At 44.8% G+C, this 27,475-nt stretch overlaps 1 protein-coding gene across 11 annotated transcripts in view; it reads right to left on the bottom strand.

Moving 5' to 3' along the window:
- PLEKHA5 (pleckstrin homology domain containing A5) overlaps nucleotides 1–27,475 on the bottom strand; it is a 1,381,245-nt gene that overhangs the window by 747,525 nt on the left and 606,245 nt on the right. For 8 of the 11 annotated variants that reach the window (XM_078674042.1, XM_078674045.1, XM_078674034.1 and 5 more), the window contains exon 6: nucleotides 23,020–23,043. The exons of the other annotated variants lie outside the window; for them this stretch is intronic. In XM_078674042.1, coding sequence (XP_078530168.1) covers nucleotides 23,020–23,043 — 24 coding nt within the window. The remainder of the gene's footprint in view (nucleotides 1–23,019; nucleotides 23,044–27,475) is intronic. 11 annotated transcript variants of the gene reach the window in all.

Below are 27,475 nucleotides of genomic sequence, written 5' to 3'. Positions count from 1 at the left end.
TTCTAAGACGGTGCATGATATGTTGAGGAAAATTCTACTGTGAGCTGAATAAAGTTTATAGTCTGCCACTAGGAATTTCAAAACTGCAACTTTTGTGCTTTTTGGAAGAGTCAAAACATCAGCATATAACCATAAATCCAATGTTTATTGCATTCGAGATTTAAAAGTAGATTTTTTACGGTGCTGAACAGATACATGCTGAATTTTAATTTTCTTTACTGCGGAAAGCAAAGCATGTTTAAAAAAAAAATGAAGTTTTTTCCAAGCAGGCTAACAGAAATGGCTTCAGTTTGCACCAGCCCACAAGACCAACGTGAGGATTTTATATAAAATTAAACAATGAAACATTTAGAGAATAGATGCCAGAGCACATTTCCAAAGTACTTCCTTGCCAAGACTAAAGCGAAGCCACTAAAAAGTCACATAGGAATGCCATTTTGGGTTCTTTTAGGCAACAACGATGCCAGTATATACAGTGGCACTGGTTGGTTGCTAAGAGCAAATCTGAAATATGTTAGTGTGATACCACACACTCAAGCAATGCAAAATACGCAGTCAAATCAGAAATCCTCAAAATATATGGCGTGGGGAATTTGGTTTCTTAGGATTCAGTTTCAGGCAAAGCAGAATCATTCATGTTACAATTTTCTCAAAGTAGGATTAAAATATTGAACTAGTCTTTTAATACTGTGGGCTTTCGTGCTTATACCACTGTAATTGTTTGACGTTTGTACTGGTGGAGCAAACTGCTAATAAACAATAGCACTTTCTGTGGCTCAACACACCCATTCAATAAAACAATAGATGTCCTCACTGAGAGTTTTCCAATCACCCTGGACCTCTATGATGGTCTAAAAAGTCAGGGCTTTAAATGGGCTGAAAAAACTGGGGGTCTCTCAAAGGAGCGTGGCCAATGTAATAGATAAGCTAAAAATCTGTGCTTGGCATAGTGTGCCGCCCAACTTGTATTTTGCAGTTTCTGTCACTGCATCCAGATATCTGACACAACAAGCAGTGGCGGCTCGCTGAGGGAGTGTTGTGAGGCGGGGGATGGGCAGGGTGTGGGGTAGTGGACTCCGGCTTACGGTGGAACAGATTTAAGTAAATAAATAAATATAACATTTTACATTGCGCATGCTGCATCGCGAAATCGGCGATACAGTGTGCGCAGCGTAATTTAAAAAAAAAAATTCTTTAACTTGCCTAACTCCGTTCCGCCGTTAGAGTCCACTACGCCCCCACCCTGCCCATCCCCCGGCCCACCGCACTCCCTTTGCGAGCCGCCACTGACAAGTAACATCATACCTTTAACAAGTCAGAACTATTGGCTTTGTCAAAGGTTGTTAGTTGCATAAGATAAATAAGCCGCAACTGTGGCTTGTATACAATATTGAAAAAGCTTCCACTTAGCCCTGGTGACACCACGATAACGTTGCTGCTCCGGAGATTCAAAAAGAGAAGGAAAATCCAGAGAGAAAAGACTCTTTAAAGGATTTCCCTTCCCCTACAATGCTCACCCGGCATGACCGCATACCAGGCGGACCAAACACCCATTGGGCTCACCGGGCTTCAGCCCCCCCTCCACCGACGTGTGTGTCATCCCGGCTGAGGCAGCTTCGCGGCTGGCGACCCTCTCATTGCAGCTGCAACCGAGTACTTCACAGGTCTTTAAAAGACCATTTACTTGTTAATGAGGCTTTTGTTGTGCATTCACCTCTTCTTAGAGCCACTCTGCCTATGGCTGGAAGAATCAGCCTCCCCCTCCCCCCTGCAAAATTTGTCTCTAGTTGCCCGCCTGCCTCATACCTTAACTTCTCCACTAGTGAGAAGTGTGAGCACACGCACATGGGTGTGCCTGCTGTCACTGCAGTCCGAAAAAAAAAAAAACTGAGCGCCTGTGCCAGGGCACAAAACAGAGCCCGATAGAGATCAGTTTCAAGGCCCCCTTTAAAAAACTGCTGGTGCTCAGCACCGGTGAGACCTAGCCCTACTTAAAGACCTGTATAAAGTTATTAGCTGTGCTAAGTTATTAACTTATAAGAATGCTGCGAGATCAAGAGCAGTGTAAGTGCCCAGTGCTATCATCCAATCGGGGTGTCCTGCATTAAAAATCCCAATTTTCATTCAGTCCAATAAACTAAAAGCGTGAAATTAACGACTGCTGGTTTCACAGAATGGTTGCGGACAAAATTGTAGGTGGGCAGCCAAACAAACTATTCACCATCTTCTCCATGAAATTAAGAAATATTGTTGTACAGAAATGACTTGTGTTATAATGATAAATAACTCATTTTCAATTGTTGGAAAGTGGGTTATTAGTAGGGGCAAATGTAGGTCTGCCACTGGCAATAAGGCCACTAACACATGATAGGACTCAGCATAGGTATTAGAAAATTATTCTTTTGCTCAACCCTTGGTAACGTGGCTGCGAGCAGACAGGCTTAACTTCAAAGACAGGTATGTAAAGCATTTAAAAACACCATTTCAGTAAATAATTAAGACACAACACAAAATAAAAATCCAACACCAATTTATAAAAATAGGTAATATTTTTATATTTTAAATGACACCAAAACGAAAAAAATCCACTGTAGGGAACCAGATATGAATTTTTAAAGATTAGTCACTTTCTAGTGCTTAGAAACCAACGGTGCCCCTTTTAGTCATTTTGTTTTCTCTGTCAGGGACACCCCTTTATAAATTGTTCTGAAGAATTTTCTCACCACTGTAGTGGGCCGCCTTCTTCAGCAAGCGGGGTCCAGTTAGAACACCTTCCTGGAGTTCTGCTTGCGGGTCCCAAAGTATCCAACACACAATCCACGGTTCTGGAATCTCCAAGAGGGTCCTTGAAAGTGTGAAACTTCAATTCCGCAATCCACTTGAACAAAACCCTTACAAATCCACTGGTAGTCCAGGCTTTGAATTTTTTGTGGGGCTGTCCAGGTGAGCTCTGTTGACCTGTAGCTTGCAGGGAGTTCAACTCTTGAGTCCTTTGGCAGAAAGGTAATCCACAGGGCTGCAGTTTTACTTGGTGCAGTCTTCAGAGGTCAGGCCTTAGATTTCCTTGTACAGCAAAATCTTTTCAGCAGGGCACTTCTTGCTTCAGTAAGTTTCAAGCAGCAGATCTGGAGGGCTCTGCCCCTCTCAGATACTTATTCAAAATTCTCTGGGTCAAGCATCAGGTCACTGCTGACCAATGAGAGCAGGGCAACTCCTCATAGTTATGACCACATCTTGTAGAGTGTGGCATTAGTTTGTCCCAGAGTGCATCATTCTTCCTAATGGCTGATTTTCCAGCAAGGAGGTAAGAGCTGGCTAAACACACCCCCTGGTATGGCTTATTTTCCTGGACTCTCCCCCTACCATCTGCACATACCTTCCTTAAGCCTAGCCCCGACTCTGGGTCAAGATTGTCAGAGTGGAGCTGAAACCCAGGCCTCCCCTCTGCCTTTGAAGAGCATAGTTTATGACGCCACCTTCTGGACTGGCATTCCTATAGACCAGCACACTGCCCTCCCAGCAGCCTGGCTAATCCACTTAACTCTAACCAATCAGGGCAGACCACTGAAAGGCTGAATTTGGACTTACAAACAAGAAAGTCTCATTACTTCTTGTATGTAAACTTTAGGAGAAATTCAACAATATAATATTGTTGGATTTATTACTACCATTCTGGGAAGTCTTTGAATGGTCCGGCTAGTCCTCTCCTATCAATATTTATTAATCAACAACTTCCTACCATGTTAACCTATGGGCCATTGGAAAATGACTGGGGCCACTTTTCTAGCACCAGGGCTTATAAAACCATATTTATAAGTATTTCCCTAATTTCTACAGGACCCCCACACCTTGTGCAACTAGGGGAGACTTCAGGGGTTCTGAATCTGCAGAAATCATGCAGATTATCCTTACCCAATTCTTCTAGCATCAAAGTCGAATTTGAGCAGCTCTTTAACACAATGTGGGGAGTGAAATGTAAAATTTCACTTAACCCTGGCATATAAAAACTCATTTTATAAGGGCGTACCTTCTAGATAACTGACCCCCTCCCCCCCACCCCTGCGATACCTAGGGGTGACCCTGGGGGTACCTAATATGCAAAAACATGGTAGGTCTTTCATTTTTAAGGGCCCCTACCACCAAAGTCGAGTTTGGGCACAATTTAAGGTTTAAAAGCGGTCCTGGCAAACAGTGCTGCTTTTAAACTGACCTCAGGCTTCAGCACTGCACATATGCTGGTGCAGAGAATCTGCTGGCCTCTAAACTGCCATGCCCCAGGATACTGGAGACTTCTAGGTAGTTTCAATCCCTTGCCCTATTACATACTAGGGGCTTATGGGGGAGGTCATGCCAATTACAGGGGTACCCCACCATACCATACTGTACCCTAGTGTATGCTGGGTGTCTTAACTGCATTCTAATGTGTTCCTTTTAGCTTGGCACTGGCCCTGGGCCTGGTTAAACAGAGCCCAGGGTCAGTCAGAGTCAGTTACCACCAGTTCCAGTCAGCAAAAAGTTGGGGGGTGCCCAGGGCACAGGATGACTTTGCAACATCAATGTAAACAATATTGTTAAGATTCTTTCTAATATCTTTATTTTGCATTCTTTCAAAAACAAACCAGAAACACGGATACTGATGTGTTTTACAAACCACTGTTGCATTGTCTTGCTCCCTTGACCTGCTTCCATGGCCTGAGTGGCCATACATGGTCGTTCTCAACAACCAAGGTCCCTCCATCAGGGGGAACATGGCGTCCAGCTGATGGAGCTAGACGGGTGCTCATGTGCGGAGATTCTGAGCAACTTTTCAGTACAGCAGTGAAAATGTAATGGAAGCTAAAAGCAGCGAGTGGCTTCAAAGCACAAACATCGGAAGCCAAGCTTAGCAATTATTTGGGGCAGTCACGGCCGATACAGATGGCAAAATAATCCTGAGGAAGTGCAAGTCTTACCTTATATGGCAACCATCTTTCCCCGGTGGAGGCAAGCAGCACAGGTGTGCAGCAGGGGGCGTGAAGCGACCCGGCGCAAGGCCCTCTGGGGAATTGTGTGCAGAGACAACGGATCGGCGTGCCCCTGGGTTATAGTGTCAGCAGAGGCAGCTCAACGCTCAGGGAAGCTCCTAAGGGACTTGCTTCTGGAGCACAAAGTGTAGCGGATACGCTCAAGCAGGGAGATGACTCCGACAAGTGGGACAATGCTGTCCATGGTTGTTGACGGTTGTGAGTCGAGATTGCTGCAGGAGGCAGTTCAACACATCTTGATTCGCCTTGTCCCATAGTGCGTACTGACTGAGGAGTGCTTCCCTTGCATTCTGGAGGGCGTTCAGAGAGGAAGGGTAGGTAATGGTGCAATCACAACAAGGAACAAACAGATACAGTTTAAGGTCTGGGAACTTACTGGTCACTTCTAGGAAGGAAGGAGGATATGAGGAGACTAGGTTGGGCAATGCTTCCGGAGCAAGTGAGGAGATGTAAAGGAGATTCTGGTAAACTCCAGGGCATTTCCGAGGTGGGCATGAAAAGTAGAAAATCCAGTGACTATTCAGCACATTGAGGGAAACGGCCACAGAAGACAAAATCAGCCTAGGCAGTAACCCCCCTCCCTCTTGTCAATTTTCAAAGTAAAGATGGCATCTCTGCTGGAGACTGAGTGAAGTGCCAAATGTAGGTTGAGAGAGAGAGCGAGAGAGAGGAGTGTATCCCCCGGAGGGAACAAGTTCAGATTGGGGATCGGATGAATACAGGTCTGATTATGTAGGGCTCATCATGGAGCAGGTTAGGGCTTACTACTGCTAATCGATTAGGGCTTACTACTGCTAATCGATTTGGCCTGCTTCAGAGCTGGATGCTCCTCATTACCAGAAAAGAGGATGGTGATAATGAAAGGGATATGAATAAGGACAAATCCCGGAAGAGAGAGCAGGACTCGCTCCAGCCCCTAGATCAATGTGTGTGTGTGTGTAAGGGGGCGGGGGGGTGACTACTTTATAGAAACTGAGGCAAGGTAGACTGGCTCAGGGGAGAAAATGATTCAATATGTTACGGAATCTATCGGCAGAGATGAGGAAAGGTTTTGAGGCCTCACATTCCAATGAAAAGGAGATTCTGAGTATTTGCGTGAGTTTTGAGAAGAAACTGGATTTGTTAGCAGCCCGTAATGAGGATCTGAAAAAGGCTGCTGAAAAGCTGAGTGCTACAGCTGAGTTGAACGGGGCAGAAATTGTGTACCTGAGACAAAGTAGTAAAGAGTCCCTAGACAGAATGGAGAGGCTGGAGAATAATGCCACAAGGCAAAATTTGCATTTCTTGAATATACCGGCGGGGGGAGACCTTACACTATTTGTAGTAAACTTGGTGAAGGAGCCGATATTATCAGCTGACTCCCAGATGGACCTGCTGCAGGAAATTGAGTGGGTGCACTGAGATCCTTTCAGATTGATATCGGGTCGCAAGAAACCCAGGAACATCCTGGTGACTTTCTTCACACACACTAAAGGAGCACATTTTGGGAACTGCACTTAAGACGGTGTCTCTTCAGGCTTAAGTTGTCACCTTTCAGATCCCTGCAGATAGTTTTAGGGCCACGGTTGATAGACCGTGGTATTTGGGTTAACACATCGATAAATTGAAAAATCTTGGGACCAAAGCCCAGATTAAATTTCCTGTGCTGCTTAAAGTTATGCATGACAATCACTTGAACAGCTTTAGGGAACCTGAGGAAGTGGATCAATTTATCCTGCAAATTAAGACAAAAAAGCATAAGTGAGCATGGGTCCTGGAGGTCTACCAAGGCGGTTTTCTTTTTCTAATTAATAATAATAATAACTCTTTATTCGGTTTATCACAAGGAAAACCATAAAAGAAACAGTCAAAAATACAGAGGATAAAAAAGTGCAAGTTATACAGTAAAAGACAGTATACAATGAATGGGAAACATCCGTTACAACGCGGATGTTTCCCCGCGGTGCTGTTACGACGCTTCCGTAACAATGCAAGTCGTTACCACGACTTGCGCTGGAGGGCGCTAGAAGATTAAAAATAGTAAATTTACTATTCCAACACCTTCCCTAGTGTCCACGGGGACTGGTGTTAGAATAGTAAATTATACTATTCGACATCCGCACCCCCAACGCAAGTCGTGGTAACGACTTGCGTTGTAAGGGACGCGTTGTAACAGCACGCGTTGTGACGGTACGCGTTGTACCGTCATACATCCCAATGAATATAAGCAAACATATTAAAATAATAATACGTTTCAATGTTGTTGTTTTTACAGAAAGAATGTTTTAAAGATTTTTTCTGTGATTCATGATGCATTTTAAAAAATTTAGAGCTGCATAACACACTTCTTCAGTCTCTAGCAATTGCAATCGGTAAAATGTTGGTCGACACTGTCCAAGACCCCACCGCCTAAATATGGGAAGAAGCCAACATTTTCTGTGAAGGTGGTAAAATTTACAGAACATGATCACATGTATGTTGGATTGTATGGACTTCACATCACAGGGACATGGGGGCAAATTTGGTTCCCAGCCTTTATTCGTTGGAAAAACAACCAATCTGAAAAAAGTATCTAGTCTGAGCCTGGTCATCAGCATTCTCTCGTATGTTTTGATCTGCAGAGTTAAATACGGTTGAATGCCATATGTTGTCTGGACCAGATTCGCGTGTATGACTGATGGTTTTATAGCCTCTGATGTCAATCTCACTGTTTCCAAGTGATGAAGGGCTAGTTGCCCCAGGCCCTTCTTTGACAAGCCGATTATCGTCTCTGGTTGCAGATAATAGTTCTCAAGGCCGAGATCTGTAAAGAAGTTTCTGATATAACAAAGCCACTTCAGCCTTGAGGAACAGTCAAGTGACATTGTATCCGCCACAATTGACTGTGTTAGCGCGTTTGTGTCAGATGACCAAATGCGCCTCCACAACATTAATGGCTGAATTTTAAGAAGGTCCTCAAGGTAGGGGATGCCCAGTTCCATGTGGGAGGCGTAGGTTGACGTACCTTTTGGTGTAGCTAGGAGAAATCTTATAAATGTGTTTTCAATTACCTGGAGGGCTCTAACGTCTGTGTGACCCCACAACTCCTGCTCCGTAAAGAGTGATGGCCTGGCACTTGGCATTATAGATTTTCAACAGCTCTACTGGGGCCCTCCTCCCCAGCTTCTGCGAGAAAATCTGTGAAGCCGCTATTGATCTTTTAAACAGGTGACATCTCGTCTCCACTGCTGGTTTCCATGTCAGCCTGTCATCTATCATAATCCCGAGATAAGGGTACTGTGTGGTGGTCTCGAGTTTTTGATTGTCAAGATAGATCTTTTTTGTGCCTTTCTTCACGCCCCCTGTGATCATGACAAACGTTTTTTTTACGTTCACCTTTAGATCTAAACTACTCATGAAAGTAGTGTACCTATTCAACGAGCTCTGGAGTTCACGCGGAGTTCGCGCCAGGATGACGGCGTCATCCGCGTAGAGCAGAGCTGGGATCAGGCGCTGTTTTACTCTTGGGAGGTCCTGGGCCCCCCTCAACATATCCCCCTCCAGACCATTGGTATAAAGTGAGAAGAGGAAGGGGGCCAGGACGCAGCCCTGCCTAACTCCCCGCTCCACTCCAAATGACGCCGTCAGCTCGCCGTTCCTTCCAAAGCGAACTCTCGCCGAGGCGCCCGAATAGAGCTCTCTCAAAAAATCTAGTAGGGAGGGGTCCACGTCCATTTGTCTTAGGACTGTCCATAATTTTGAATGCGAGACGCAGTCGAATGCGGCGGACAGGTCCACATAGACCATGTACACCGTACTCTTCTTTGCCTGCATGTATTTGCCCATTATCAGGCTAAGGTTAAGGGCCTGCTCTACCGTCCCAAAACCTTCTCGGAAGCCGAACTGTAAGTCCGAAATGATGCCTCTTTCCTCGCCCCACTGCTGGAGTCTCCCCAAGATGACCCTCCCCACCACTTTACCGAGGGAGTCCAGGAGTGAGATGGGGCGGTAGCATGTCACATCCTGGCGGTCCCCTTTCTTGAAAATAGGGACCATAATTGACCTGGTCCAAGAGTCTAATACGCCCTCGCTAGCTGCAGCTATACACACTCTTGTGAGAATAGGCGCCCATAGATCTTGGTTAAATTTAAAAAGATCTACTGGGACGCCGTCAGGGCCGGGAGGTTTTCCAGTCTTACTTTTTTCTAAGGCCATTAATATGTCAGGGATATCAAAAGACAGTGGGATTGGGTAATGTGCCTTGATGTGAATGTTCGTCAGCCCTTCTGCGCACGCATGATCTTTAAAAATATTTGCGAAGTGGGCTACCCAAGTATCCTCATCTATGGCCACCTCTATCCTAGGGGAATTGTTGTCTGTGAGATAGGGGGATCTGACCGTTCGCCAAAAGGCCTGACTATTTTTCGAGTGAGCGCTCTTGTTTAGATCTTCCCAGAGCTTCTCTTTCAGTTGTTGGGCTCTTTGCTTGCGTTCTTGGGTGTATTTTCGTCTGAGAAGTTGAATGAGACCCGCATCTCTTGGTTTGTTGTGGAGAGCAGATTTTAAATCAGATAGGGCTCTAGTACAATTATGGTTGAACCACCCTTTCTTACTGGGGTGTTTAGTTATTGTTTTTGCCGTGAGCAATCCCTTAGTTATTTCTAAGATTTCTATAAAATTATTTAAAACCTCTGCATGGTTTACCGCGGGGTCCAAGCATTGAATTATGTTTGGGTATGCCCGGTCCACTAACTTTTTTGTAAGTTCGTTGGGATTAACCTTTTCCCATTTTATAGAAAAACCGTTTTTTTTTACTAGTTCTAACCTATTTTGAGTGAGAGTGTTGGCTATTTCGGTGATCTTGGATTTAGATGCGGTGATACGCAGGACCATTTTTAATGCGAAGTGATCACTTAGTGGGTTAGCCAAGATGTGGTAAGCTTTGGCCATCGAAAGCAGTCCTGGGGAGAGGAGGATGTAATCAACTGTCGTTTGATGGCCTCTCCCCACGTAGGTCGGATAGAAAAGTTTTTTTTTTTATTTGGGCAGTTCGCGATTACAAGGTCAAAGTCGGAGAGTATGTTATTCATTACGTTTCCCGATTTGCTGTGGACGAAATGGGCTAATGGAGCCTCATGTTCGTCCACAAACCCACAACATTGGGAGTTTGCCATAGAGCATGGGTGAAGGTTGAAATCACCTCCCCATAGGAGGTGGATCATTCCGGGGTGGTCCTTCCACTGATAGAGACTTCTTAGTCTCTCCTGTATGTTTTTGATAAGAATCAGAAAATCATTCTCATTTAGATTGTTATACATGTTAACTAGAAGGATAATATCTTTGTTTACAAGAGAGAGATAAAATCTGGCAATTGGGATCAGTGAATACATTGGACACTTTTAAGGGGGATAGTGTGTTGGCTATGTATATTATTAGCCCTCCCTTGGGCCTGCCTATTGTGCTGCGAATAGCTGGAGAGGAATAGGTTTTATAACCCAAAAGATGGAGCTCTGTTATGGACCAAGTCTCTTGGAGGCAGATTATTTCCCCTTGTTCTAAGAAGTTCAGGGCCGTAGCGTCCTCTGTCTTTGGACGTAGACCCGCCACGTTCCAAGAAAGGAAGGGTATAATTAGCACGTCAGTTTTTGTAGTTGCTGTTACTGAGACCTGCGCCGTATTTTCGCTTAGGGAAGGGGAGTATGGTAGATTGGGATTAATATGCTCCATATCCCTTGATGGTCAATCAACCATTTCTAGAGCGCTAAATCTGTTTGTTAGTGGGATGTTTTGCCAGGGGTCCCATCTGGGCGGTTCTCTATGGGCCATCCTCTGCTGTTGATGTCCCCATTCCTCCCAGTTCCCTCCCTGGTGTCGTGGTCTTACTATATGCCAGGGATTCTCGTACTCGCGAAAGCGGGGGGCTCCGTAGTGTCTGTTGTCATAGAATGTAGCCTGACGGGGGGTGGTTCAACCCAGGGAAAGACAGGATCCTCAAAGAAATTATTATTGTTAGGTTGAGTTATGGGATAGAAAAAAGACAGCGGTTTAATTCTGATACCTCCGTTTACATTAGATTGATCCCAGGAGCTAATATAATCAGCTACCCAGGAATCTTCGAAGGTAATAGCAATACAGTCCCCTGGGAGCAGTTTCCTACCTTTTCCCACCCATGCAGTTCTGCGCAATGAGGAAATCCTTCCGTGCCAATTTGGTGGCATGGGGCGGTTTGTCTGTAGCCAATGTTGTACTTTATTTTTTAGTGACCAAGGAGGTTGCGCATTGTTGAGAGCTAACTCAGGTACACCAGTCATGACCGCTACGTACGGTGCAGCCTCAGGTGGTAACTCTAAAGGGGCTCTAACCTCTCCGGGACCTCTTAGTGCGTTCCTTTTAGTTGGTTGAGGAAAAGGATTGTGTGCCGGAGTTTTGGGAGCTGCATTGTTTCTTACCGCTGGCTGCGACAGGGTTGTTATTGATGGTGCAATATTACCCTGTTTCGTTATTGTTGCCACGTTGATGGTTGGGTTTGGTATACTCAAGGTGGACATTACTGAGGATGTTGGTATGGGGGTCGGTACTATGGATATTGCAGTCTGTAGTGTATTCGTTTGAGGGATAGCAGGTTTTGTGGTATCGCCCAAGGAATTCGGAAGGGGAAGATGGACAGGATTGGTTCCCCCTTTTTTCTGTGAATCATGCCCCTGATTATGTTGTGAAAAAGTAATGAGCTTTGAAATCTGGCTCTCTAGTTTTGCTAATTTTTGTTCTACTGGTTGTAGGAATGGTTTAAGAAGTTCTGCAATTTTATTTAGAATGATTGCATTATCACAGTCTGTCGGACCCTTGTCTGTAGATAGTAGGATTGGTGAATCTAATATTATGGGGGTGGCACCTTCCTGGTCGTCCTGATGTATTAATGCAGTGGCGATGTGTTGGTCTAATCTTGGGAGTGGAGTGTGTGAAGAACTCGGGAGGGGTTCTGTTGTAGTTCTGTTAGGGTTTGTTTGGGTAGTCTTTCTTTTGCTTATTGCAACTTCCCTCCTTCCCCTAGCTTGAATTCTCTCCAGAGTTGACGTTTGTGTAGGGGATTGAGGGGGTAACTCAGGGTTTTTTCTAGATCTGAGCTTAGGGGTGAATCTGCGAGCTCAGATAAAGACAGGTCTACGTTGTTAGGTAAACTATGTCTTCCCTCACCAGCTAACCTTGATCTTTCTTTGTTACTATTCGGGGCAGGTGTTCTAGCTTCTGCAAGATTTCCCAGGGAGGATCTTTTAGCGAAGTCTAAATCAAGTGAGACCCTTTTCTCCATTAGGGTAATACTTTGGTCAATAAACGAGTTCGCTTTAGTAATGAAGTCGTCCATGGGACCTAACAGTTTTCCTACGCTCCCTGGAGCCACTATCTTCTTTCCTCTGGTAACTACCATGATAGAATGATAACGGTAAGAAAAAGGCACAGATGGTAGCGACTCTTACAGGGTCTTTTTCAATTGATGTGCTCGTAGGAATATTAAAAATATTTACAAAGGAAGTGGCCCAGTCCAGTCTCTCCGGTCCTCGAACGGCCTCAAACGGCCCGCTCTTTGCCCGGTCTTAGCCCCGGGCTATGTCCCGCGTGCGCGCTCACCACTACGTATAAATAGGAGAGTTGGGGGCGGGAAGAGACACCAGGTGCGCTGAGATCTTAAAGCGCTAGGCACCCTGGGTCTCGCAGTCCCGGCCGCGTCCGCGTGTGTCCCAAGGTCCTCGTGGATCAGGATGCAGGGACCAAACCAACAGTCTAAAAATACTAAAAGATCCAAAGTTCAGCAAGGTAATCCCAGAAAGGCAAGGACAAATCCCGGAAGAGAGAGCAGGACTCGCTCCAGCCCCTAGATCAATGTGTGTGTGTGTGTAAGGGGGGGGGGGGGTGACTACTTTATAGAAACTGAGGCAAGGTAGACTGGCTCAGGGGAGAAAATGATTCAATATGTTACGGAATCTATCGGCAGAGATGAGGAAAGGTTTTGAGGCCTCACATTCCAATGAAAAGGAGATTCTGAGTATTTGCGTGAGTTTTGAGAAGAAACTGGATTTGTTAGCAGCCCGTAATGAGGATCTGAAAAAGGCTGCTGAAAAGCTGAGTGCTACAGCTGAGTTGAACGGGGCAGAAATTGTGTACCTGAGACAAAGTAGTAAAGAGTCCCTAGACAGAATGGAGAGGCTGGAGAATAATGCCACAAGGCAAAATTTGCATTTCTTGAATATACCGGCGGGGGGAGACCTTACACTATTTGTAGTAAACTTGGTGAAGGAGCCGATATTATCAGCTGACTCCCAGATGGACCTGCTGCAGGAAATTGAGTGGGTGCACTGAGATCCTTTCAGATTGATATCGGGTCGCAAGAAACCCAGGAACATCCTGGTGACTTTCTTCACACACACTAAAGGAGCACATTTTGGGAACTGCACTTAAGACGGTGTCTCTTCAGGCTTAAGTTGTCACCTTTCAGATCCCTGCAGATAGTTTTAGGGCCACGGTTGATAGACCGTGGTATTTGGGTTAACACATCGATAAATTGAAAAACCTTGGGACCAAAGCCCAGATTAAATTTCCTGTGCTGCTTAAAGTTATGCATGACAATCACTTGAACAGCTTTAGGGAACCTGAGGAAGTGGATCAATTTATCCTGCAAATTAAGACGAAAAAGCATAAGTGAGCATGGGTCCTGGAGGTCTACCAAGGCGGTTTTCTTTTTCTAATTAAATAGGCTGGAAGACTCAGTGGTCTAATTATGCTAGCTCAAATGTGTTATGAGAATAATATGTACAAGATGGGGGAGAGGGTTTCCTGCGAGGGGAAGCACAGGGTGATTAGTATGAGGGGAAAATAAAAGAAATAGGTCCTCAAAAAATAAAATCATAGCACTGGGGGGTAGGGGGGGGGGCGAAGGAGATGCTTTTGGAGGGTGCTTCTTGATTAGGTTGGGAAGTCTTAGATGAGAAGATTGTATTGAAGGGAGGTCGACCGCTGTCATTCTAAACTTGGAATGTAAATGGCTTGAGGATGAAAAGAAAGCAAATCTTAGGGACTCAGTATTTAAGGGAACAGAAGGCAAATATAATGATAATTCAAGAAACCCATCTTCAAATATCGTAATGTTTGACACTTTTTAACAAACAAAGGTGGCTGGATGAGGTTATATGCACTACATAATTGGAGAGCAAAAGAGGAGCGGCAATACTGGTCAGGAAAAACACAAGAGTGAAAGTCTTGGGATCAAGGGTAGATGTAGGTGGGTAATTGTGAAGCTGAGAGTAGGGGCTAAAGGATATGTTCTGTGTGATTTGTTTATGGCTAAAATATGGATTATCTTAGTCTTTTGAGGGAGGTCTTTTCTAACCTCCTTGACTTTAAAGAGCCGGTTATAATGGCTGGGGATTTAGACATAATTTTGGATAATACCTTGGATGGATCAACAAAATATAACTATGTGTATCAATCTAAATCCCTTTCATACCTGTCCTCCTTCAGAGAAGAGTATGGGCTTAGCGACATCTGGAGTTTAAAGGCTGGGAAGGGGAGAGAAGATACCCATCACTGTAAAAAACATGGTCACTTCTAGCATATTGATTACTCTCCTGTGGATAAGAGACGTTCAACAAGCATTTGCAATGCAATAGGGCTCGCATTTACTAGAGTTTGAGTTATTGGCATTGTAGATTACAATACCTTTTATTAATGTGTTGGTTTTTAAAACAAATAGATAAAAGCATTGTGATTTACAATGCCAATAGCTTAAACTCTCGCAAACGCGAGACCTATTGCATTGTAAAAATACAGGTTAGGCGTTTCCCTACAAATACTGTATCTGGGGCTCACGACAGAGCGAAGTTATTACCCCCATTAAGAGGGTCCCCACCTGAGGCTGTGGATTGGCAATATTAGGTCGACCGGCCTCTGCAGGAATTACAACTCACATGACCCCCTAATATTCAAAGTGTTCCTAGTAATTGGTATGTAGTAGACCCCTAAGACACTTCAACACAACGCCACTTCACCTGCTGCACAAATTATACCTGCGCCGTTGAGAACATTGAGCAAAAATGCCCTGTTATGGGGAAACTGCTTTTAAATGGGAAACTATTGTGGCCGAAGTAGTCGTAGGCTTTGTAAGATGTCTACCCCTAAAGAATCACCATCAGTGTTCACTGCGTGCGAAACGATCAAATGATACAAACTGAAATGAGTGGTGTTCTGCACCACCCACTCCAGCAGCTGAAGCAGGGGGTGCTGCTTGGCTGGTGAGCTGGGTCCCACTAAAACTCTAATTGGTTGTTCGAGAGCCTCTTCCTTCTGCAGGTTTGCAGACCCTGGGCTCATAAATAACACTTAAAGACCCAAAATGAATGATGGGTCTAGGCCTTGGGCTGACATGTACAGTAAAGGAAAGAGAAAAAGAGAAATGATGAAATAGCAGCGAGAGAGGAAAGAGAAAGCGTGACCACGAGAAAGAAAGTTAAAAATACAAACTAAGGTTGGCAGGGAAAAAGATGGGTCGATTGGGTAAAAGGAGAACAGGGGGACAAAAAGGAAAAATGGACATGTCCAGGAAAAAAGCACTGCGAGGCATATGTTTTCAATTATCGCGCCCATGTCTGGGCACGATAATTGAAAACATATGGGCTTTGTGTGCACTGTGCACGTAACAGACACCAATAGGCCATTGGCGTGCTCCATTTTAAGAATACACGCACAGAAAGCCCAATAGCGGAACCCAAAAGGAATCGCACACGCATGAGCGTGTGCGAATCCAGGGTCGGTTTTCAGACCCCGGACAAAAGGGCTCTCGCCTCGTGTAGAGCACCTCCCTATTTACATATCTGATCACGATGCAGCTGTGTTGGAGTTGCATATTGACCCTAAGTGGGAAGTCAAGATAGACGCTCGATAGAATTTACCTCCTGAAGATAGGGCTCTTTTAGAACTGAGGACAAGTAATGCAACTTTTTTTTACTTGAATCAGGGTTCAGGGCAATTACATGTAATCTGGTAAGCCTTCAAATACTTCCTCAGAAGGAATGTGGCAGGTTTTGCCTCTAATCTCAATAAAATGAGAAGGAGGAACTCCAGAAAAAGGAAAAGGACATTATGGATATCCAACAAGAATTAGCCAATGTAAATTTAGATGAAACTGCTAGGGTGCACCTGTCACAAGATCGCCAGGAAGTTCAAGACAAGTTAAAAGTCCACCATAATGAGAAAGAAGTGGGACAAGACCATGATGAGAGAGAAGATAGAAAGCAGTTCCATTGTAAATATGCAAAGAAGTGCAGAAAGCTGTTAGTTTGGAAAGCTAAGGCGGATCTAAGTAAAAAATCATATAAAGGAGATCAAGAATAGCAGCATGGGGGAGGAGCCAAGATGGCGATCGGAACAGTCGCATAACCGCCTCGCTCCGTGATTTCTTCCTCCCCGCCACCTATCCTGTATTTCATCCTGTTCGGGGTGTTCCGAATTTGGTCACCAAGGAAAAGCCTTCACTTACCATCCTTGTCCGGGGCTCTGGCGTGCAGTCATTTCGGCGTTCTGCCCTTGTTGCCTTGCTGGCCTTCCCGGCCCTGACGCCGGGGCCTCGGGTGCTGTGCTTGCCCGGGGATGTTCGGAGTGCCGGCGGTCCGGAGCCGGTGGAGAGACCCGATGCTGGGAGCCTGGGAGCCGCGGGCCGGAAGCCCTGGAGCGGACCCACCCCCGCGGGTGGGCCGCCCCGTGTGTCCGGTTGCCTGCCGGCCCGAAGAGGAGGGGCCGCGCTGTCCGGCACCCCTCAGGTGGGTGGCCCGCTCCTGTTGCTTGTCCCGCCCGGGGTCCGGTGCTGGGCTCCCCCCGAGTGTTGTGGGGAGCACGCCCGTTCTTCTGGTGACTCTCCTTTCTCCGCCGAGCGCCATCCGCCGCGGATCGGTTGTGTGCCCTGGGGCCGCCGGTGCTCCTGGTGGACTTGGAGGCGCCCGCGATGATAGCGGCGGGCGCTGTGCTTGAGATGGCGGATGGCCCCTCGGGGAGTCTTTCTCCTGGAGGCGGGGAGGTTGCTGCGTTTGTCCTCTCCGGCCCTCGTTTGATTCGGGCTGCCCCTACTCGGAGTGCTGTCTTGTCTGCCCTGGCTGCTCTGGGGATCGACCTGTCCTTGAAATGCCGAGACTTGGAGTCGCGGATCTCCGCCATGGCTGCTCCGCCATTTTGTGGTGCGGTGTCGTCTTCCCGAATTGTGGTGGTTGGGACTTCTCCGGCTGCTGTGCTGGGATCTCCAGCTGGGTGTTTGATTCTGTGGGATCGTGTGGACCCGGTGCCGATGCTGCGGTGTTTCCTGCATCCTGATTTCTCTGCTTCGTGCTGGACAGCCCAGATGTTGTGCTTGGCCACGTGGATCGTTGAGGTACTTTTGCATTCTGACTGCTGCCGAGTTCTCCTGGTTGCTTCTTGTTGGCCGGGACGGTGTTTTGCGGAGATCCCACTGGCCTTCCTGGACTGGTATGGACCCACTGTATCATTCTGCTTTTCGGCCGTGGCGGAGTCTGGAAGCTCGACTCTTCATAAAAGTGGACAGGGGTGATTGTGCTGGAGTACCTGTGGGACCCTTTTAAATGGCATCTCCAGGCCTCATTATTTTGGTTAGTTCTTGTTTTTCATCCTTGTGTTTCATCCTTGTGTGGGCTTTTTTCAATGTCCTTTTCGACCTCGATTGGTGATCCGTTGTTGCGGGCGGGGTAGTATTCCATGTTTCGATCGCTGGCTCCTCTCCTCTCCTGTCCTTCTTTTTCCTCTCCTTCTCTCTCTTTCTTCTTTCTCTGTTATTATTCCCTTTCTCTTTCTTCTATATTTCGGGTGACTCTGGGCGACAGGCACGCTGTTTAGTGGGGTAGGCCGTAGCCATTACAGTGATGTAGGGTGGGGGGGGTGTTTGTTATTTTAGTTTGTTTTGTTCTATGGTCCCTTTTTCCTTTTTCAGGGGGTGGGCTATGTCCCTTTGTTTTCACTCCTTTGTTTCGTACGTGTCCGCACTTTCTCCTTTTCCGGGGCGGGAGGGCTGTACATGTGGCGTCCACGTTATTTGTTTGCTGACATTTGACCTTTATTTTTGAACCTTTGCTGGGCGTGGAATGTCTTTGGGCTTCGCCCTACTAGGGTTATTTGATTGCGTGGGGGGCTGTCTCCCTCCCGCCCCCCCCCTCTTTTTCTGTATAAGTTGCGTGACGCCCGGTAGATATGGTTGCTGCCTCCTCTATGAAATGTAAAATGAAACCTTTCTTATCCTGGCGCTGACTGTTTAACGTCTTTATTTCACGTCTATCCTGTGTTCATTCTATTGTACGCATTGAAGTGGCCCCTTTTTTGACTCTCCTGCTTTTGCGGCCGGCCCCTGTGGTTGTAGGCCTGCGCTTGTACTTCTACGTGTCTTTCAATAAAGGTTTTTAAAAAAGAAAAAAAAAAAAAAAAAAAATGAATAGCAGCATGTCAGCACCATTGAGCTTTGAACAGGAGACAGGGAAGACCTTTTTTGTTATTTTCCTAAACTTTATAGCGAGCGCACCGAGCAAAACCATCCAGAGTTCGAGCTGAAAAGATTGGCAAAGTTAAGCATAGAATAGCTAGAGAAACTGGGAGGAAAGGTTAGCGAATCTGAGATATATCACATATTAAAAACAAGCATTTACAATACAATGGTCTCGTCTTTGTTAAAGTTAGAGCTATTGGCATTGCAAATGACATTTTTTTAGTTATGTTTTTGTTTTTAAAACATATAAATGGCATTGTCATTTATAATGGCAATAGGTGAGCATTAGAGAGTAGTAGAGAGTATTAGCAGTTATTAGTAGTTAGCAGAGAGTGACTAGTTTATTAATAGAGAGTATACTTTTATAGAGTAGAGTAGGAGTGAGTTGTAGGCAGTAGTAGATAGTGAGTAGTAAAGACAGGGTAGTAGTGAGTAATGAAAAGTACTAAATAGAAATATATGTAGTCTAGTGAGTCAGATAGTATATGGAGTAGTAGATATATTTAGTAGAGTGAGTTGTGAATGACTTTTAAAATAGAGTAGATATTAGAGAGCAGTAGTTAGTACTTTAGAGTATTAGGGAGTAGTAGAGTAGTAGAGAGTGAGTATAATATAGTGGATAGTGTAATTGAGTGAGTTGTGAGGAGTTTGACTAGTAGGTAGTAGAGAGTAGTTAGAGGGAGTATTATAGCGTGATTAGTAGAGAGAGTACTAGAGTGTGAATTTAGAGTATTAGAGAGTAGTAGAGATTGAGTAAAGTGTGAGTAGTTTACAGTAGTAGTAGTAGTAGAGTGAGTAGTTAGTAAAGTGCAGTGGTGTATTATATAGTTATATTAGAGTGTATTATACTGAGTAGTAACGAGTGATTTGTAGAGAGTGGTGTTGAGTTTTTTGGATAGAGTTGTAGAAAGTGAGTAGTATAAATATTTTGAGTAGTAGAGAGTGTGTAGACGACAATTGTGAGTAGAGCAGGAGAGAGTATTAGGGAGTAGAGTATTATATAGTATTTAAGTGAGTAGTATAGAGTTATTTGAGGTGTGGCGAGTGAGTAGTATATTGTAGATAGTTATTAGTAAAGTGTGAGTAGGGTATTATAAACAGAGTAGTAGAGAGTTAGTAGTAGAGAGTTAGTAGTAGAGAGTGAGTAGTAGAGTGAGTAATAGTGAGTAGTAGTTTGTATTAGAGGAGTAGAGAGTGTGTAGTAGAGTAGTAGTTAATACTATAGAGTTATAGTTATTAATAGTAATATTTTTTTGTGTAGTAGAGAGTGAGTAGCAGAGAGCGAATAGATAGTACAGAGTAGTGTGATTAGCAGAGTTGTAGTAAAGAGTGAGTATGAAAGTCAGTTTGTAGGAATGAGTAAGAAGTTGACAGTAGTAGAATGAGTAATGGTGATTATTATAGAGTGAGTAGTAGAGAGTGTAGTTGATTATTAGAATTATTAGTATAGAGTAATAGGTAAGTAGAGTAATAGTGTATTATATAGTTGTAAAGAGTATTTTAGTGAGTAGTAGTGAGTATTGATAGTAGTAGTTAGCGAGAAGAGAGTAGTAGAGTGATTTGTGAGTATTATAGAGTTGTGTAGTAATTAGTATAGTAGTGGTGTGAGTTATTTTGTATTAGAGAGGGATTATTAAAGAGTGAGTAGTAAAGTGTTATTAGTAGTGTGAGATTAGCAGAGTTATTTGTAAAGAGTGAGTAGTGGAGTAGTAGAGTGTTTGTAGTGTTAATAGTTTTAGCAGAGTGAGTATTAGAGTGAGTAGTAGAGAGTGTGTTGAGTATTAGTGTTACACACACGCTCAGTCATTTCTGGCAATCTGAGAGCTCAGTCACAGCATGCCCGCAGTGTCCCAGGATCCCCCCCACCCCTGTTGTCGGCTGCACTGTCCTAAAAGACCTCTAGGCCCAGCCTTCACTACGGCTGAATGCCCCCCAAAGCTGGCAGCGAGTCCTGCGGAATGCCCCAGGGACGGCCGGCATGTGGGAAACCCCCCATCCCCCACCGTCAGACCAACGTGCGATCTGAGGGCCAGGGGGGGAACCGATGTCCAAAGACCCTCCGCGCCCGAAGGCCACCTGCGGTATCGAGACATGGAAATGGGATGTCTACCGACCTCTTGATGTTGGTTGCACTTTTGTGGGGTGATATGAGGACCTATGGAAAAAAAACATTTAAAAAACCAACATCCTTCCAAAATCTCAGCAGCGTAAAAATTCTAGCACAGACTATGTGTAACTTTATATACTTCCTCAGTCTTAGTAGGTTCCCTATAGTGTGTTTTGTGGCACAGATTGAGAGAATTTTAGCATCACATCTGCCCATCTTATCAAGTGTTCTACCACTTTTTTTTATCCCTCCCGGATTTTTGTGTGTGAATTTTCCTCCGCTAGCATACACTCCATTGAGTCCCTTACCCATAAATTTATGTTGGTTTACATTTAACCATCAAACTAATAGCAATGCATCTCTCTGCCAATAGAAAAACCAACTGTACGAATGTATACTGCATTCTGTTGTGCTTTGGTCAGACAATAAATCCTAATAAGTAGTGTAGTGGAGAAAGGTCTATTTGTATTCCTGTCTTTCTATGTAGTCATGTGGTGACCTCTGGCAAGAAGTCTGTCACCCCAGACTGGTAAATGATAAATGTATAAATTAAGCCCCATCCACCCCAAATATCGGACATCCCACTAGGCTTGTCTGGTAGATTCTACTTAAAATGATCAGTCAGGTATTTGAGATCTAAAAATGGAAAGGAATCCAGTAAAATGGAGCAATGATTACTCTGCACTTCCTTCATCATCTCGCAGGCTACCCTCCAATCTTTATCTGTATGTAATGTGATCACCTATGTCTAGCCTTCAATGCAAGCCTGGTTTTGTCTAATTTGAGGGCTTTGCACATTACTGTAATCCGATCATGCCCTTTGCCCAACCTAAGAATTCCTTCTAGAGTGCCAGATGTAGGAGGCGAGTAAGGGACATCTGTCCAGATCTCTCTGGCCGTACCAGATAAAACTAAGTGCATTGCAGAAATGATCAAGGAACAACTCCAAATGAATACTGTACCTCAAGCATCTTTTTTATTTAATCGAAGAGCTGACATACAAACGTAAAATGACAAACATATACCACTCCATGTTAGATTGCTGGAGCTCTCTTTCTGAAGGGGAAGCCGTTGTGTGCTGGGTTTCCCTAAAAAAATGTTTGCGATGTTCTAAAGTACGTTTGATGTAAAGTACATATTGCTGCTTGATCACTTAAAGCTGTACCACTACTGCCAGCTTGTCAGTAAATATTAACTTATCAAACTTTGCAAGAAATTGCTCACATTTTTCCATCCCCGAGATGTGAGCCAAGGGAGCCACCATGTGTGTATAATGTTATACTTTATCAGATTTTACTATATAACGCCGCACTCAAACTGTCTAAACTATGAACACATTAGAATCACAACTCCCGTAAATAAAAAGGCCATTATCATTGTTGCAGGAATCATCAGAACTCCCCAACAAAGTAACGGTTCTTCTAGGCAGAAGATACGTAGTAATTATGCATTCGTTACGCCACGAGCCAAGCAACGCCCACGAAGACCTTCTCGGACCTGCGTGGGAGCAAGTAAGGTTCTGACATCACAAGCCATTCAGCAAGAACGTTCCCCAAATAGGTTTCTGCTTGTGTCCACAAACGATAGTGTCGGCCCCTTCTGGGGTGGGGTAAAAGAGGAAATCTCCAAGGAATTGAAAGTGGATAAACTGGGGCAAAAAAGTTTGCCAATTTAAAAGGAGGCGTCGTCATTTTTGGACAATAAGATTATAAAAAAAAATGTTTGATTAGTGGTCCAGCAGCTGCCCGATGAGATCAGACAAGGCAGGTACCTCGAGTTGGCCTCTTCAGGGGAGAGGCTGGGCTGAAGAAAGAGGTAACTGGGCCTCCATTATTTTCGATTAATTTTGAGGGGAAAAAGAACTGAGTATTTGACTCCAAAACTGGCGTTCTAAGCGGCGAGAGGGTACAGAAACATACATGCTTGTCAGACTTTAGATATAATAAGAGGAATCAAATATCGCATCCTGATAAGAGTCACAACAAACATCTGTAAGCATTTTCTCAGTAACAATTAGAAGTGTCAATCAAATATTAGTTACTTTTCATTTCGGGCATTTTACAGAAACTTCGGGAAAAAGGCACACGTTAATGTGTCTGCTCTGTGGAATTGCGGCACATTTTGTTTTTGTTGTTAAACAAAAATGTGATTTTGTACCACACTTGTTTCCAATGAGCATACAGTCCCTATTTCAGCGGTCTTCCAGTGCGTAGCCATGCAGCCAGACATTGAAATGCAAATATTCGAGAGGCTGATACTGAAACATTAGTTGTTAAACCAATTGGAAGTAAGAACTAGGAATGCCATTCACCATATTAATCCACCACCTCACCTCTGAAGGGGGCACAATTAATGTATAAGCTGTGAAACACGTTAAAGGATGTAGAATGGGTTTTACTCACCGGGTCACCTTCTAAGGCACTGTCCTGTGTAGAAAAATGAAGTTTTGTTTAATAACTTGTCCTTAAAAGTGCCTTTTTAACTGGGCCAATCGTGCACATTCTCAGGGCTGCTTGAGATTACAGAAAGGCCACTTATTCTGCATATGCATAAAGCAGGGGCGTCACAAGACAGGCGAAAGTTAGGAAGAATGAGGTAAGTGGAGAAAGTAGTGAGCTGGGAAAAGGACAGTTCATCACAAACAGTGGGCCAGACCCTAAAGGTCGGCCAGTCACCGCATGAATGGGTTTAAGAAAAGAGACAAGACAGCTTCTAGAAAAACAAACCTCAACATGAAAAACATGGCACAATCAACCTGGGGCCACAAAAAACACAGGCCACTATAAATTCGAAACGAATTATAAACAATTTCGTACGTGCATACACAATTTGTTAAGTTGTAGTGTATTACGATGTATATAGATCAAAGACAATAACGTTCAATAACTTGGATGGATCACATGTCAAGTTCATGTCATCTGCGTCTTTGAAGCCCTTGCTTAATATACAAACTATCAGAAGAGTTCAAGTGTCTAGTTTAACTATGAATCAAAAAACATACAATCTAATTACTCTTTTCAATTTTTGCACACATTGCGAGTAATTTTATTATCAAAATGTAGTTTAGTTTCACTGCTTAACATTTGTTAGATGCCCACTCAACTTAAGGCACAAACATCATAAATCCATTCTGCTTCCTCCCACACAACGGAAGGGAAGGCTTCAGAACATTCAAATAAATTAACGAGCAGGGAGGGCATCGCACTATAACATAACTTTTTTTCAAAGCCTTCTTCCCACACAGGTCACACGCCATCAAAAAATAACTTTAATAAAGACTAAACAAGGGAAAGGCCAACTGCATTAGCTTACATTTTCTTGATATGTATGTCATGAGAATCCAAAATACCGACTTGTACAATATTATAAAGGGAAGCAGAAATAGGGGAGTGTACAAGTACAATTCTAACTCCATGTTTACTTATTTTGATGATATTGTGCAAGTCGTCATCTTGGAAGTGGATGCAGTTCGATATGAACACAAATTCATCGTTTTTAAAGTAACTTTGCACGTGAAAAACTGTTGCACACTTTGTCTGAAAATTGCTTTGGCAATTAAGTCATACATATGACCCACTACACAGCTCGTTGAATAAACAAAATGTCGAAGTCTTGAATCGCATTATGGTCCTTTCACACTTTCACCCTTTGTAAAGCCAACAAGCATTGACAAAGCCAATAGGTCTTGCCTATGCAAGAGATATTGGGTTTGGCAATGTGTTTTAACCATGCTGTACACCAGTGTGACTGCTGTTCAGCATGGCTAAACATGCGTGGCGTGGGGCAGATTGGATAGGGGTAGGTTGGGGTAAGGTGGAATGGGTTAGATTGGAGTAGCAAGGAGTGGGGTAGATTGGTTTAGAGTGGAGTGGGATAGAGGGGTAACATGGAGTGGGGTAGATTGGTTTAGAGTGGAGTGGGATAGAGGAGTAGCATAGAGGGGGGTAGATTGGTTTTGAGTGGGGTAGATTGGGGTGGCATGGAGTGGGGTAGATTAGTATAGAATGGGGTAGATTGCAGTGTGGTATACTAGGCTACAGTCCGGTTGACTGGAGTGGGGTAGATTATAGTGGAGTAGAGTCGGGTAAATTGAGGTGGGATAGATTGAGGTGGGGTAGATTAAAGTGGGGTAGGTTAGATTAAAGTGGGGTGGGTTAGATTCAAGTGGGGTGGGTTAGATTCAAGTGGGGTGGGTTAGATTCAAGTGGGGTGGGTTAGATTAAAGTGGGGTGGGTTAGATTAAAGTGGGGTGGGTTAGATTAAAGTGGGGTGGGTTAGATTAAAGTGGGGTGGGTTAGATTGGAGCAGGGTGGATTGACTGGAGTCGATGGAGTAGAGTGGGGTAGACTGGGGTGGTGTGGGCAGATTAGGATGGGGTGGGTTAGAGTGGTGTGCTGGTAAATTAGAGTGGAATGGGGTTGATTGAGGGGAGTAGGTTGGAGTTGAGTGGGGTAGATTGGGGTAAGTGGAGAGGGGTAGATTGGTTTGAGTGGATTGGGGTAGACTGGAGTGGATTGGGGTAGATTGGAGTGGATTGGGGTAGATTGGAGTGGATTGGGGTAGAGTGGATTGGAGTGAACTGGAGTGGATTGGAGTAGACTGGAGTGGATTGGAGTAGACTGGAGTGGATGGGGTAGACTGGAGTGGATGGGGGTAGACTGGAGTGGATTGGGGTAGACTGGAGTGGATTGGGGTAGACTGGAGTGGATTGGGGTAGACTGGAGTGGATTGGGGTAGACTGGAGTGGATTGGGGTAGACTGGAGTGGATTGGGGTAGACTGGAGTGGATTGGGGTAGACTGGAGTGGGTTGGGGTAGACTGGAGTGGGTTGGGGTAGACTGGAGTGGGTTGGGGTAGACTAGAGTGGATTGGGGTAAACTGGAGTGGATTGGGGTAAACTGGAGTGGATTGGGGTAGACTGGAGTGGATTGGGGTAGAATGGAGTGAATTGGGGTAGAATGGAGTGAATTGGGGTAGAATGGAGTGAATTGGAGTGGATTAGGGTAGACTGGAGTGGATTAGGGTAGACTGGGGTGGATTGGGGTGGATTGGGGTAGACTGGGGTGGATTGGGGTGGATTGGGGTAGACTGGGGTGGATTGGGGTAGACTGGAGGGGATTGGGGTAGACTGGAGGGGATTGGGGTAGACTGGAGGGGATTGGGGTAGACTGGAGGGGATTGGGGTAGACTGGAGGGGATTGGAGTAGACTGGAGGGGATTGGAGAGGCACCGCTTGCTGTCTGGACAGTTTCCCTACAGAAGTACCGTCTTAGTGTATAATTCCAAAGGTCAGGGGTTTTACACCTGATGCATGTGCCTTGAGGGCCATCACTCCTAACCTTTTACATATTTTGTAGCTTTATTTTGGATTGGATTGGGGTAGACTGGAGTGGATTGGGATAGACTGGAGTGGATTGGGGTAGACTGGAGTGAATTGGGGTAGAGTGGAGTGAATTGGGGTAGACTGGAGTGAATTGGGGTAGAGTGGAGTGAAGTGGGGTGGAGTGAAGTGAAGTGGGGTAGAGTGGAGTGAAGTGGGGTAGAGTGGAGTGAAGTGGAGTGGAGTGAAGTGGGGTAGAGTGGAGTGGATTGGGGTAAACTGGAGTGAACTGGAGTGGATTACAGATATGTGGGAAAAAGGACACTGACTATTCAGGTGTATCAGCTCCCCTCACTTCCTGTCCAGGAATAGCTATCAATAAGCGGCAGAGTTCTCTGCCACACCCACCCTTTCAGTGTTTGCAGAGGTCTAGAGGGAATGCACAAACTGTAGCTATCACTCACCTTAAATGTGTATTGGAGACAGGCTGCACGGCACACAGAGCAGTAAGAGCAGAAAAATGCCCACTTTCTAAAAGTGGCATTTCTAAAATAGTAATGGTAAATCCAACTTTACCAGTAAAGAGGACTTATCATTGCTATTTCAAAGATATGAAACCTGATACAGCCAATCCTGGCTAATCAGGAATTACAGCTTAAAAGTGTATTAAGGAATTCCCAATGCTAGCCTATGAGATGAGTCGGCCTCACAGTAGTGAAAACCAAATTTAGTTGTTTGTCACTCCCAGGACATGTGGAACTTCAAACTAAATGTCCTACTTTTTACTTACACAGCATCCTGACCTTAGAGCTACCTTGGGGGTGACATGTTTAATAAAAGGGGAGTTTAAGGCTTGGCAAGTGGCTTTAAATGCCAAGTCAAAGTGGCAGTAAATTGTGCAAACAGGCCTTGCATTGGCAGGCTTGAAACAGGTTTGAAAGGCTACTTTTGTGGGTGGGACAATCAGTGCTACAGGCCTAGGGTATATGGGATACCACTTTCTAAGGGACTTACAAGTAAACTAAATATGTCAAAATTGGTATACACCAATGTCACCATGTTTAGGGGAGAAGCACATGCACTTTTAGCACTTTACCACTGCTGACCAGTGCTAGAGTTCCAAGGCCAACAAAAAGATAAATGCTTTAAACTGGGGTGGTGTGGTGAGCAAAAGAATAATGAATTAAACCCTGATCCCTGTGATGGGGGTGAATGTTTGCATTGTCCAGCATTCCGTCCATCAATTGTTTCTTTTGCATATGTTGCCCTAAGTGGGAAGGGTATACCCAGACTTGGGTCTCGTGCTCAATACACCACTGGATTCAAGCTAGCATGGCTGATGAAGGGTGATGCCCTGAGACCGGTCGCAGGAAGCTTGTTTCCGGTCCAGGGAGGGCCTGGATTGACTGTTCGGGCTGGACTGTTCCCATAAGAAACAGGGGCAAGACTGATTTGCATATAGCTGGGTCAAAACTGGGGTCGTGTGGTGAGCAAAAGAATGATAAATTAAACCCAGATCCCTGTGACTGGGTGTGAAT

Source organism: Lissotriton helveticus, chromosome 1_1, assembly GCF_964261635.1.
Source record: "Lissotriton helveticus chromosome 1_1, aLisHel1.1, whole genome shotgun sequence".
Taxonomy (NCBI): domain Eukaryota; kingdom Metazoa; phylum Chordata; class Amphibia; order Caudata; family Salamandridae; genus Lissotriton; species Lissotriton helveticus.
Note: the sequence above shows the minus strand (reverse complement) of the source record. Positions and strands in the feature narration are given on the sequence as shown.